At 45.2% G+C, this 14,311-nt stretch overlaps 1 protein-coding gene across 1 annotated transcript in view; it reads left to right on the forward strand.

Annotated features, from left to right (window-relative positions):
• LOC142465467 (vomeronasal type-2 receptor 1-like) overlaps window positions 1-14,311 on the forward strand; it is a 79,575-nt gene that overhangs the window by 61,609 nt on the left and 3,655 nt on the right. The window contains exons 6-8 of the mRNA XM_075569422.1: window positions 5,019-5,882; window positions 11,914-12,144; window positions 13,288-13,411. Of these exons, the coding sequence (XP_075425537.1) occupies window positions 5,019-5,882; window positions 11,914-12,144; window positions 13,288-13,411 (1,219 nt within the window). The remainder of the gene's footprint in view (window positions 1-5,018; window positions 5,883-11,913; window positions 12,145-13,287; window positions 13,412-14,311) is intronic.

Here is a 14,311-nt window from a genome sequence, read left to right on the forward strand (position 1 = left end):
GGTAGGAGGGCCGGGCTTCCCCTCCGTCCGGAGCCGGTGCAGGGCGGCGCACGTGATGGGGGGGGACGAACACAGGGTGGTGTGTGTGTGTTTGTGTGTGTGTGTGTGTCCGGCCAATGAGAGGTGTGCGGGGACGGGCCAAGGGAGCCAATCTGATTGCCGCTCGGGACACAGGGAGGGACACAGGGAGGGACACAGGGAGACACATACATACAGACAGACAGACAACGACACATAGGACACTGAGAAATATATAGTAGATGTGAAATGAATATGGCAAATATGTCATCACATGCTAAATGTGTCAGTGTGTTTGCTTTCCTCTCTGGCACTAACCTACAGCAAATCTCAAGCCCCCCCCCCCCCCCCCCCCCCCCCCCCCCAACAGGTCAGGTTTTCAGGATTTCTCTGCTTCAGCACAGGTGGTGTAACCTTCAACTGAGCCACTGATTGAGCCACTAGCAGGGATATCCTTAAAACCTGTGTAGCCATGTGTAAAAATGGTATACAGCTCTTTCTCATGCTGGCAGTAAACCTGGTAAGTATGCAGGTTTGCCAGCAACAATCATGGAGGTTTTCCCTCACACCCTGGTGAGGTGTCATATGTAACAAGGGAAGTGACAACATGCTTTGTGTCCACTGTTAGTGACACAAGAGGTGTCTGTTTCTGAGTCTATATAGGACACCGCACTGCCAAAAGTTAGGAGTTCAAGGTGGTTGAGTCTAGGTGGAAGCCTAGTGTTACAAGGAGTGTCTGCAGCAGTTCAAGGCTGTCAGATTCAAGTGCTAGCTGACTACACACTGTGTTCAGGAACCTGACACAGATGGTGATCTCCCTTAGGGGAGAGGTGAGTCAACTCTATTGAGAGAGGAGGAACCTTCTGAAAGGGAGGTACTCAACAAGATGAGCGGCTGAGCACGACCGCGATGAGGGGCAGTCTGCCTAATCAGATGCAAATAAAGATGCCCTTGTTCACTACAACTCTTCTGTGTGAGTGTGGAGTAATTCTGCAGAAGGAGGTACCACAGAGGAGTTCCCCATCAGATACAGCCCCCTGCGGCCGCAGAGATCCTGATGGGGTGGAGGCGCTGCATCGTATGTGAGTTGGACTCAGATCACACTACCTCAGATGCCTGTCGTGCTGATATCCCCACTAACACCCAGCGGGAGACTCAGGAGTCCTGTAAGCCAGCAGGTGCACCACTGCATACACAGACATGTAATGGGGCCAGTAGACCACAGGGGCCAATGTGAGATTGGGTGGGGACCCGTAAAACTGTTACACCTGACCTGTTGGGGGATGTTGAGGACTGGAGTTGAGAACCCCTGCATTAAACAATTCACATCTTACCCCAAATTGAGAGGCTGCTTTCTAACATTGGCAAATCTTAAACATTAGGTTCAGTTAACAGGGGGTGCAATGAGCTATTTTTCTGCCAGGTGTTTTTCTGCATCATTTGAATTTTGTCTTCACACATTATTTTCTCTTCCCGTTTGTTCTGGCAGGTTTCATTGCAAAAATGAAAGCCCAAAAACCATTTAACACTTTCGAGGCAGGAGTGGCTTCCAACACAATATGTTGCAATGCGTCACGGCACTGAAGGAGTTAATAAATCCCATCAATAAAGGCATTTGAAATATCAAAGTATAGGTGTGAAACTAAATGCAACAAATACTGATTTACACAGGATGAATATACGTGTGTGTGTGTGTGTGTTTGTGTCTATAATATATATATATATATATTGACCCACAGAAATATCGCTCAACACTTAAATTAATTGTGTCCAAATCACTGTTAGTAAGTCAAATGTTGTAGGACTAAACAGTGGTGCTAAAGGTTAAATAGATATGAAAACAACAAGGGGAAAGCAACCTTTAAATAGCACACGGACATAAATGAGAGTATAACAAACAATTTATTTATTCAAATGGTTTAAAACAGGGGATGAATATTTAAAAGGAGAGGGGGGCTCAACGCTGCCTAGACATAATGGACCTGGAGGCAAGAGTCTATTGAAAGATCAAAAAATCAAGACATATACAGGGGTCAGCACTCCATGTCAGATGGAAAAGGTAGGGGCCCCCCTCAGCAAGACTCCCACTTGGCATAATATATATACACACACACTCACACATAGTGCTTCACAAATCACCCAAAAATATACTCGCCACCTAGCCCACCGCCCCTAGCCCCACCTTTAAAAAAAGAAATTGAATACATTCCTAGAAAGAACCAATACCATTCGTTTTTGACATAACAGTTTATTTATTGTATTACATTTAATGTAATCCCTCAGGGTGGTGGTGGCGACCGGGTGATCGAAGATTTGTCGAGCACCTTATACACTACCGACACACTTTATTGAAGTGTGGTCGGTACCCGCAAGCCGGGAAATCTCCCGGCTTGCTAGTGGCCGCCCCTCGGCGTGCCGCGCGTCATAGACGCGCGGTCACGCGTCATCGGGAGCGTGCGCCCGCTGCACGCGTGTCCAGGGGCTCCCCGAGGGAGCCCTGGTGTCCCGCGATCGCGGGACAGCGGCAGGGGGTTCCGGGGGACCCGGCGGACCCGGCAGCGGTAGGGAGAGCGCCCCGATCGGAGGGCGCTCTTCCGCTGCTTCGGCGTGCGCCCGTCACACTCGGGCGCGCGCCAGGCTACTGCTGCGGCACAGAACGGGCAAATGCTCGAATAAACTGTGCCGCAGCAGTATATAAATAAAAAGATCACTTGTGAGCACATTCACATGTCTTAGACAGGTCTGCAACCCTGCCTTTCACCATTATCCCCAGCATACAGCGCTTCCACTGCAGCATGGGATTCTGGGAAATTACATGCAAATGAGCTCACAATATGTCACCTTTTGTCTGAAATCCATTTTTACATGGAACAAGGGCTATATATACTGTATGTATATATATGACAATATTGGTCAAACAGGAAGAATACATTAACAATGCAGTTACATCTTAATATAAATTGTTTTAAATCTTAAGGGGACATCTGTAGTTAACTGGAAATAAAACAGATTTTACATGTGTAGCCGGGCTCCCCTCTCTCGTAATTGTGTTGTCGGATGGGAGGGTTGCAGCAGGGCAGGGAACGCTTCGGTATATCGGAGGTTCCGCAACTTCAGGGCGCCGCCATGTTGATACTAGCGCAGGCGCAGAAGGTTGCGGCGCTGACAGGGAGCAGAGGGCGCGCATGCGTGGGCATAGCTGCCAAAGCCCGCGAAGGAGGAATAGTACCTATAAGGTGGAGCGTAGGGGACAACGAGTCCCAGCAGCCACCGCGAGACCATGTGACGCCAGGGAACCAACCAGGTGGTTGGGATTTCGGGAGATAGGGTCCCACGGGCGCGCACGTTGCTCAGAGCTAGCAGGAGGAGGAAGGAGACAGAGCTCTAGGTGTAGGGAGGCACACAGCCCCTACCTAGGCCTTATACCCCGGCCCAGTTAGGCCCTGAGTCCCCGTAGCGTGAGCAGAGCTAGGGATTGGCCCTAGACAGGTTCCAGTTCCCCTTATTGTGTCAGTTCAGAGACAAAGTAAAGAGACAGTACATATCTAGCAGAGGTCTGGGCTCAGACCCTTCTACGGTTGCTGCAGTCATCTGGGTGGGATCGCCCTGGGTGGCTCTTGCGGGTTCCAGTCACATCTGATCCTTTGTGAAGATCCTTGGCAGGCCCGGGTACTGGAGTGCCCGGCAGGAAATCATCACCAAGTGCACCAACGATTCATACTCTATTCACACGGGACATAGTGGCTGCGCAGTCCCCCATATATATATATCCATTATCTCACTTGAGGGTGGGGGACATATTGTGGGGGGTTACTGGACACAGGGTGGGATCACCCGGTGGAGGTGGGAGCATCCTGCGAGACGCAGTAGATAGTGTCTCCTCTAGAGAGGGACACCTGTTGATACATATACTGCCTATGCAATAAAGTAAAGTCACTCATTTGTTTTATATGCCGAGTGCGTGTGGAGTGATATATAAGTGTCCTGCGAGGAACCACTCCTCCTCTGGTGGGAGCCATCGCAGGTGGAGGCGCTGCACCACGTATAAGGTTATACATATTATTACGCGTGCCCCAGGCTCTCCATGGCGGAGGCTCAGGCTCTGCGAGCCTACAGGTTATACAGCATATGGTAGCGGACTGTGTTCAATAGGAAACAGGGCTACACATGTAACATTTTGAAATACACATGATGATAGTGGACATCTTTATAGTAATGTTTAAAACTTTTATTAAAAAAGCACACCTGCTCACTTACAGATGTTGAAAGAAGGTAAGTCAATGTTTCCTTGAAATACTTTATCTTCACTTTTAATAAGCACAGTGTATAATACAGGTAATAGAACAACCATGTCCTTCCATTAAAAAAACAGCCAACTCTGAGCACTCTTCCTTGATCTAGATAAAGTTTTAGCTCACATGGCACAATATTTATACCTGTTAAAACAACTATTAACATTCACAACACGTCTGTCCTCCCCCTCATCTTCTGTAAATCCTGCAACTTCCTTCAGCTATGTTTGATGTATGAGCACTGAGAAACAAAAAGGGAGGTAGAAGATTGTAATGGCAGCATCCTCCGCTTAGCATGCTTTGGCATCCCTCTCCTAATTGTAGGGTGAGGTTACTGATAACGCTCTCTCGCTATTTCTTGCATTTATTGTCACATTCCCATTCCTTTCTGTGTCCTCCTCCTTTTTGCCGAGCCTTATATGGCATTGGAAAATTAGCAAACCCTTAACCCATCCCATGTTGGAATTGTAATGGCCTCTCAGTAACTTTGGTTCTTGAGGTCACCTTCACAAAGTATATATGTTTGGGGTGCCGTCCTCCAATAGATGTGAACTAGACATCTCACAATATATTGTGCTATAGTGTAATGTACTATGCATGCAGTTCTCTAATGTCTTGGATGTGTTGTAGTAAATTGCGACAATTGGTACTACCATAGCATCCAAAACCACAGCTCCTAATTGTCATCCTGTGTTTTTCGTTTGACAGGTGGGTTATGCGTCATCCTGTTCTGTTCTCAGTGACAAGTTCCAGTTCCCATCCTTTCTCCGAACAATACCCAGTGACATATCGCAGTCGAATGCTATGGCAGAGCTTGTCACATATTTCGGGTGGACCTGGGTGGGAACCATAGCATCAGACGATGACTATGGGAAATATGGCATAAAGCTGTTTAAAGAAGAGGTGGAAAAGCATGGGGTGTGCATCTCTTTTTCGGCAACTATCCCAAGAATATACAACAAAGACAAAATAGACACAATAGTGGACACTGTAAGGAAATCCACAGCTAATATCATAGTAATCTTTTCATCAGATATAGACCTCAGTTCATTAATTGAAGCCCTGGCAGAAACTAACATAACTGGAAAAACATACATAGCTAGTGAGGCCTGGATTACGTCAGCTCTGATAGCCAAGCCTAAGTATTTTTCATTCCTTGGAGGAACAATTGGCTTTGGTATTCGAAGAGCTACCTTACCCAAGTTTGAAGAATTCCTCCATGCAATACACCCAGAGCATAATGAAGATGACCTGATGTATGAATTCTGGGAAGAGGCCTTTAATTGTACCTGGATGACAAATAGAGCATCTTTTTATACCAACATAAGTACTGAAGCGACACGTGCTGGAAGGAAAAGATATATTTCTCCTAAGCTTTGTACTGGAAAAGAGAAGCTTAAAGATATCAAAAATACATATACAGATATTTCTGAGCTGCGAATAACATACAGTGTTTACAAATCTGTCTATACAGTAGCACATGCGCTTCATAATTTAAGCACCTGTATTCCGCATGAAACGCCATTTCCCTCTCTTACGTGTCCAAATCTACTGGATTTTGAGCCATGGCATGTAAGTATTTTGGGTGCTATAACATACATTCTGCAATGTATACATGTACAGTATGTATGTATATTTTTATTCGTATAGTGTCAACCAGGTATGCAGCACTGTCCAGTATTTACGGACATTACACTAGAATTACAATACTGGGAATATAATAATAAAGGTAGAAATAAGTGTATCAAAACATAAATATAACGTTGGGAGAAAGGAGTCCCTGCCCCAAACTGCTTACATTCTAATTGGCATGTGGGGGACTAACAGTAGTAATAGGAGCTAGTTTTAGTGCATTGGTTAGAGTGCATATAAGAGCATATTGCAGCTAACAGCATACTGCAGTTAGTGAGAAGTGGTCGCCCAAGACTAATTAAATGCACTCTTGAACAGTGGAGTTTTCACATAGGTTATGAAGTGAGTGGGAAGGTGCTTGGTGGATAATGAGATGGCATTCAAAAGGTGGGTTGCAGCAAGCAACCAGCATCCCAGGGGCCCGACCGGCTATCAGATGCTGGCAGTTCATCCAGCCTGAAAGTTGGGCCCCCAGGGGGGCCTCCGTGTTCCACAGGGCCTCATCTCTCCTCAGCTGCCTGGCCCTATTTAGCCACCCCCCACCCTGGTGTTCCCAGCCGGCCAATGCTGTAAGTTCGGTGAGACTAGAAGTCAGGCCCAACTTCAGAGTTCATCCGTGGAACCACAGCTCCCCTCCACTGTGGGACACTTCAACACTGGATAAGGAGGAGAGAGACCTGGGCGTGAGGAGGAAACAGACGAGAAGCAGGGTGAGCGAGAGAGAGAGGGGGTGAGAAAGAGATGGGGGAGTGAGAGAGTGGGGAGTGGGAGAGAGAGGGGAATGAGATAGTTAAAAGAGAGAGGTGGAGTGTAAGAGAAAGAGAAGGGGGGCCTTGCTGGGCCACTGACAGTTTCAGGTGAAGACTCTATTTCTGGGCCCCAGGAAAGCTGTCGGTAGCCCTAGTTGCTGCAAGTGAGAAGGGTTGTAGGTGTGAGAGAGTGTTAGTGATGTGTAGTAGAGAGCAGACAGAACTAAATAGTGCATAGTGATTGACCAGGGGTATAGAGCGAGATATAAAGAGGGGTAAAGACGTGGAGAACCTTGAAGGAGTGAAAACATTTTGTGTAGTGAATGCAGAATTTAATAAAGGAACCAGCAGAGAGTTTTCAGGATGAGACAGGTAGATACTGCTCGAGAACAGAGTGAGGGTATCCTCACAGTAGCATTTTAAATATATGGTAGGGTAGAAAGTTGCGGGGCAAGGATCCCAGTCTGGAGAACGTTGCTATAGTCCAGGCAGGAGAGAATGAGGGCATGTATTAACATTTTAGTACTAGAGAAATAGTGGAAAGGTTGTATTTTAGCAATGTTATTCACAATGAAGCTTCAAGATTTAGCAGTAGCATTAAGGTGAAAGGAGAACAAAAGAGAGAATTCAAATATGATGCTAAAATAACAGGCTTGGGGAACTGGATGGATTGTAGTATTAGTGAAGAGAAATGTGGGCAGGTCCCAGAATCCAGACTCCAGGTACACCAACAGATAGATCAATGGAGGATGAAGAGTAGTTTTCAGGATATATACTACAGGAACAATGAGAGAGGGAGGCAGAAAGAGAGGGCTTTGTCCTAAAGACAAAGGGAGGGGATAGTGTGAAGTTTAAGTGGGTGGCCAACTGTATCAAAAGCAACAGGCCTGTCAAGTAGAATGAGAAGGGAGAAATGTTCTTGGTATTTACCAATGTGGAGATCTTTTGCTACATTAGTAAGTGGTGTTTCAGTAGAGGGAGTTTTGTGAACATCTGATGTGACAGGGGTTTAGAAGAGCATAGGAGCTGAGAAAAGAAAGCATGCAGGAAGATGCAAGCCCTTCTAGATGTTTAGAGCTGAAAGGCAGAAGAGAGACAGGGTGTTAATTAAATGGGTTAGTCAGGTCAAGGTGTTGTTTTTGAGACTAGATCTAACAGCAGCATGTTTAAAGGGTAAGGAAAGATACGAGAGATGAGAATGGAGAATGTAAATTAGTGCAGGCATCATAGTGGTGGTGAGAGGTCGGGGGAGATGAGAAGAAATGGGAATTAGCTGGCAGATTGTAGAGGAAAAATAGAAGAGCAACTGAGACACTTCCTTCTCTGTTACATGGAATAAAGCATTCATAGTAGACAAAGAGGTATTCAGGACAATAGGTGTACTTTCTGGTCAGATTGTCCACTTTGTCTTTGAAGTAGTTGGAGGGGAGATGGAAGGTGAGAGACAGTTAAGAGAAGGTTTAAGAAACACACAAAAAAAAGGCACAGCGGTTTGGACCTGGGAGTGTTGATAAGTGTAGAGAAATAACTTTGCTTGGCTAGAAATAGTGCTGAGTTCTAACAGAACAGAAGGAATTTGTAGTGAACGAAATCCAAGAGAGTGAGACTTCCTCCATAAACGCTTAGAGGAGCGAGAAGAAGCATACAAAGTGTAAGCCAGAGTTGAGGGTTAGAGCAGTGACAAGTGGGGTAACTACATTTCTTGGGCACCCCTCCACACACACAAAACTCTACACACGCAAAAAGCTACACACACACAAAACTCCACAGACTCAAAACTATACACATGCACACAAATCTCTACACACACACGCACGCACGCACGCACACACAAACAATCACACCACACAATCACAGACACTTCTCCCCCCCCCCCAAAAAAAAATTGTACTGGGGTTGATAGGGCTACTATGATCCACCTGTGCTGTTGTTCAGCCATGCAGGGGTGGATAAATAGGCAGTAAGAAGAGGAATTGCCTGTGTGCAGTGATGGCCTTCCCCTCATCAAGCAGAGAGCAGCAGCAGCAGCATTTGGCCTCCGCTGAGCCCAATCTCCAGCTCCGGCCAGCAGGGCCCCCCTGTGCTATTAGCACCCCCCTCACATGGCAGGGTTTAGCGGCACTGTGGTCGCACTGCTGTCAGTGAGAGTGCCGTAAAAGAAGTAGAGCGTGCTGGTCTGGGCAGTTGCAAAGGATACAGTTATAGGTGGTGATGAGATTGTCAGGGGAGCATAGAAAAGAGAGTTTACAGTTCAGGGAGGACTCCAGATCATGAAGTCTCTGGAATAGTCAGGGGAGACAGGCAACATAGCAGAAAATGAGTTGGAGACACCAAAGAAGATTAGGTCAGGGTCTGAGATAGAAAAAGGGGAGATAGAGAAGTCAGAAAGAGAATATTTTTGAGGTAAGACAAGATCTAAGTAGTGGCTGCCAATATGGGTGCTGGAAGCAGTCAATGGGTCAAAGCCAAAAAAGGAAGCAAGGGTGAGAAAATGGGAAGTCGGTAATATGACAAATAAAATTCCCAAAGAGGAGTCCTCAATATGACAAATAAAGTTCCCAAAGAGGAGTCCTCAATATAACAAATAAAGTTCCCAAAGAGGAGGGTTGGAGAGTCATATGAGAGGAAGGACAGCCTGGATTACAAGTCAACAAGTAAATGTAGAAGTAGTAGACGAAGGAATACGATACTGTAGATGACAGCAATACATAAGATGAGTGGAGAAAGAGGCTGATAACATAATGATAAGAAGGACAGAGACAGGGAACAGATGATACCTTAAAAACCACAGTATGGGGAGAGAAGAAATCCCACTCCTCCACCACGACCATGCAGGTGGGAAGTATGAGAGAAGGAAAGGCCACCGTAGGAGAGTGCAGCTTCTGTACAGAGTCTGAATCAGAAAGCCAAGTTTCCCTTAGAGCAATGAGATTTAAAAGAGCAGGAGAGGAAGAGGTCATGCAAAATTAGGACATTCTAAGAGAGGGCGTGAGCATACCAGAGGGCACCTGAGAAAACAGAAAAGGATTGTGAGAGATAGGAAGAAATTATGAGGTTATGAAGGTTACGGTTCTGAGCAGAGATAGAAGATAAGAGAGGATGAGAACAAGTTCAGTAGGAATAGGAAAGGGTCCGGGTTAGGAGAAATATCTTGAGCTGCCAGTAGTAGGAGTTTCGACTTGGAGTGTATCTTGTGTTAAGGAATAGAAGGGGAGAGGGTTAAAGTAAGGAGTCTAGGAAGGTGAAAAGTTAATTGGTGGAGAAGTTAAGAGTGAGAGTTTCAGGGCAGATAGGACGATGAGAGCTTAATCAGCAGAGAAGATGTGTCTATAAAGAGAGTAACAGGGGAGACATAGTAACAGAATAGGTAGAAAGTAGAGATGGGTCAATTTTTTGGGCGAATTTGGATCCGCAGCGGACTGGCCGGTTCCTTTGGTCTGCGGACTTCAGTGGATAAATCTGAAAAAGGGCGATTAGCGTTTTGCGGATTTAAAAATTATTATTATTACCAATACACTCCGCGGATTCCGTAACCCGTTCTGAAGAATCCGCCAATAGATTGCTGAATCCGCAGATTGGATTCTACAAATCCATCCACAGGTTGTATCCAATGGGGGATTTTGATGAATCCGCATGGATTGGAATCGCCCAAATACATTTGCGGAGTTTACACCGTGTAACGGATTTTGGGGGTTATAGCAGCGAAAATCCGGGAAACGGATTTGGGCAGATTTGCTCGTCTCTAGTTGAAAGTGATGTATATGTGTGAGGTTGTACAGAAGCATGTGGGAGAAAAGTGAAGGTAATACAGAGTAGGAAGGCAGGTTTGTTAGACCAGGGGAGCGCAAACTTTTCCTGCTGCGCCCCCTTGTCTGGCCTGTTCCGGATTCGCACACCCCCCCCCCTCCTACCTGTCGCCACGTCAGATGACGCTCTGGGGTCACGTGACATCAGCTCACGTGACCCACGGCGTCATTTCACGCCAGTGATGTTACGTTCCATGACCCCGCGTCATCATTTGATGTCGTGTTGCCATGTAGATGCGCCACAGCTTCTGAATATCGGTACGTTTTCCTGTTGCAGGGGCCTCACGCGATCCCCCGGGATCTAATTTAAATGTCTGGGGGAAGAGCGCGGGACGTCTGCAACCGCCCGCGCCCCGCCCAGACAAATCTCCTGCCCCCCCCCCCTGGGGGCCCGCCAGTTTGCACACCGCTGAGTTAGACAATAACTGCGCTGCTTTTGCTTAGGTTGCAAACATTATCATGCATGATTTTCTCTTTATCCAAAATCAAACATACCGTATGTGTAGCACCTCTGCCCCCGGCCAACAGACGAGCGGCCACACCCAAGTGTCCCAGTCTGTCAGGTGTTGTGTTAAAGTGCAGGTGATGCTCAGCGGTTCGTATTACCTTGTTTCTCAGGGTGTTGCATCCAGGCAGGCTGGTGTGCTGAGCAGTTGAAGGAAGAGCGCCAGGAACTTTTCTTACTTTTTTTGTGGAAACAGTTCAACAACATTTGTTCTTTGTAATGCTCTGACAGCATTCCCAAAGAGGCCCAAATCTTCACTTTTATCTGTCACCTTTATGGCAATCCATTTGCATAGCGAATGGCTGCTCCATGCTCCACTGGGACCCGTTGGCAGGGTGCCCTCACGCATGAGGATGCACACCCTTTCTGCCTTGTACAGGGTATACCATACAACAATGACACCGAGTTTGAATCAGGGGAACCTGGTTCAATTCCTGGTGTCATCTCCTTGTGATCTTGGGCAAGTCACTTTATCTCCCTGTGCTTCGGGCACCAAAAAAATACATTGGAAGCTAATCTTGGCAGAGACCACGTGTGTAAAAATCCTGTGTGCTGCGTACCATGTGCTATACTGTAATTGTGACGCGCTTTAAGGCCCAATGGGAGAAAAGCTCTATATGAGATTAAGTTTTAATAATTTATTATTAACATACCTAATAGATCTAGACTGTACAGGACATAACAAATTCACACTATAACATCCTTCTTTTTTAAGCAGCTGCCAAAGTATCATGCTAAATATAGTTATGTCACCACTGATGAAAAGTGACTTAACTTTCTTATGTTTGATATCATTCAAATGAATGCAATAGGGGAAAAAATCTTGTGTATCATAATGTAGTTTTCGAAAGGTTTTTCCAACAACGGTCTTTCAAAATGCCAAAATCAGTTTTTTCTGTGCTGTGTTACAGCTGGCGTACTATTTGAAGAATTCTACATTCACACTCCGCAATAATGAATCTGTGGCGTTTGATGCATTTGGAGATGTTGCAGCATACTATGACATTTTAAACTGGCAGTGGCGTGACAATGATTCAATAGCCTATGTAAATATTGGAAGCTTTAAAACAAAATTGAATGCAGTCTCCGCTGGGTTGACGGTAGACAACTCGTCAATATTTTGGAACACCCCAACATCAATGGTAAATAATATTATTATTATTATTATTTTTTTTAATAAACTGGGTAAACTTTTTGGTTCAAACGTCTGCACAAAAAGTTAGATTTGTGCCTAATCTGAGTTTTTGCAGGACACATCCTCCACAGACAAGAAGGAACCGGCACTCCGAGGTCTTCATACAAATAAAGAGTTGAATCCACATAGATCAACGTTTTGGTCAAATACACAGACCTTTGTCAAGATAAAGTGGTGTGCATACAATGCATCTTATACTGTATATGTAACTAACATGAACTGCTTTATGTGATACAGGTGAAAGGGGCGCAACTAATTACCACCCATGAAAGTGACATCCTCATGTTAGTGGGTGTATCTTAAATCACTACAATAGATAATCAGTGATGATGTTAATCCCCTCTTGTACACTACCTGCACCTGTATCATGTAAAGCAGTTCACTTTAGTTACATACAAGCTTGGCCTCCTGCATACGCACTTACCAGAACGCCCTCCTACTGTCTCTGTACATTCTTCCTACCTACCAATTAGACTGTAAACTCTTCGGAGCCGGGACTCCTCTTGCTTAATGTTACTTTTATGTCTGAAGCACTTATTCCCATGATCTGTTATTTATATTTGTTATCTACATGATTGTCACGTGTATTACTACTGTGAAGCGCTATGTACATTAATGGCACTATATAAAGACATACATATATACATATATAAGGTGCATTGTATGCACACCACTTTATCTTGACAACGGTATTTTGACAGGGTATTTGATCGAAACGTCGATCTGTGGATTAAACTCATTTTTGTATAAAGACCTCTGGAGTGCCGGTTCCGTCTTGTCTGTGGAGGATGTTTCCTGCATTATAGGTCTCCCGGTGTGGGATGATCTCTATGTACCCGAGGCAGTTATATAGATCCAGTGAGCACCTAGCCCCTTTTTTCTAATCTGAGTCTTTGCCATCATTTTTTACAAATCCCAAACTAATTATGTTTCAGCAAAACGAGAACACAAATATATTTTAAAACTAAATCCAAAACACCAGTTGAAGTACCAACCTCTAGTAAATATAGCCTGTAACGTTGAATGTCATTTTATATAAATGTATATCCTCCTAGATTATTTAGTACCAATTCAATTGTCTTTTCTTTAGCTTCCACGTTCTGTGTGCAGTGAGAGTTGCATTCCTGGAACAAGGAAAGGTATTAGACAAGGAGAATCAGTTTGCTGCTTTGACTGCATTGCATGTGCAGATGGAGAGATAACCAATGACACAGGTAAAGTAGAGGTTATTGTCCTGCTATCTATACCTAGTGATTAGTCAAGCCACTCTGTGACTTTGGAGAGTGAGAAAATCCCAAATTCAACTACTAGTGACCTTCTGCGAGTTACTTTTTCTCCTTTTGCCTTAGGCACTTATATTGGGAATGTAGGTTCTTTGGGGTAGAAACAAGAAATGGGCGAACCTGCCAAAATCTTATACGTGGATTTGTGGGAACAATCTGATCCGCACTCAGAAATCCGCAGTGAAATTGGGTCCTCCTAAATCCGTGCGGCTTCTGAATCCGCCATCATAATCCCGTTTGTGCAGATTCTTTGGAATCCGCGGGCGGATGTAATATTAATCAGTTCCGCAGATGTAAAAAAAATTTAAAAAAAAATCGGCATGCATCCATATTGCCACTCCCACTGCCTGCCTGTTTTTTTCTTACACTTGTGATTGTGAGGGAAGGGAGAGGGTATGCGCATAGGCAGCAGGTAGGGCTAGCAGCCACAGACTGTAGGAGACGCCAGTAGAGGTAATGACAGGAAACTTGCGATTGGAGAAATAAACTAAACTTTTATTTAGCCAGAGTTCAGCAACAACAAAAAACACGGCTTTTCCTCAGCCAAAGTTCAGCAGTACAAAGTATAACTGGGCAACAGACCTTAGTCAAAGTTCAGTAGTAGAAACAGAGCAGGACAACCGAGCTCAGGCTCAGCATCCTTATGCAGTCCAGAAAAGCAACACATTGGTCTGCAGGCTGTCTGATTTTAAAGGTTTCAGCCCTGGTGGCTTGTTAGTTAAATTCTGCCTCCTCTAGACAGAATTTAACTATTGGCTGCCCAAACAGTCCTAGGCTTTTGCTAAGAGGGTTAATCCTGCTACACCAACCCACAGCCAAACCCTGCTTAAA

The sequence above is a fragment of the Ascaphus truei genome, chromosome 14 (assembly GCF_040206685.1).
Source record: "Ascaphus truei isolate aAscTru1 chromosome 14, aAscTru1.hap1, whole genome shotgun sequence".
Lineage (NCBI taxonomy): Eukaryota > Metazoa > Chordata > Amphibia > Anura > Ascaphidae > Ascaphus > Ascaphus truei.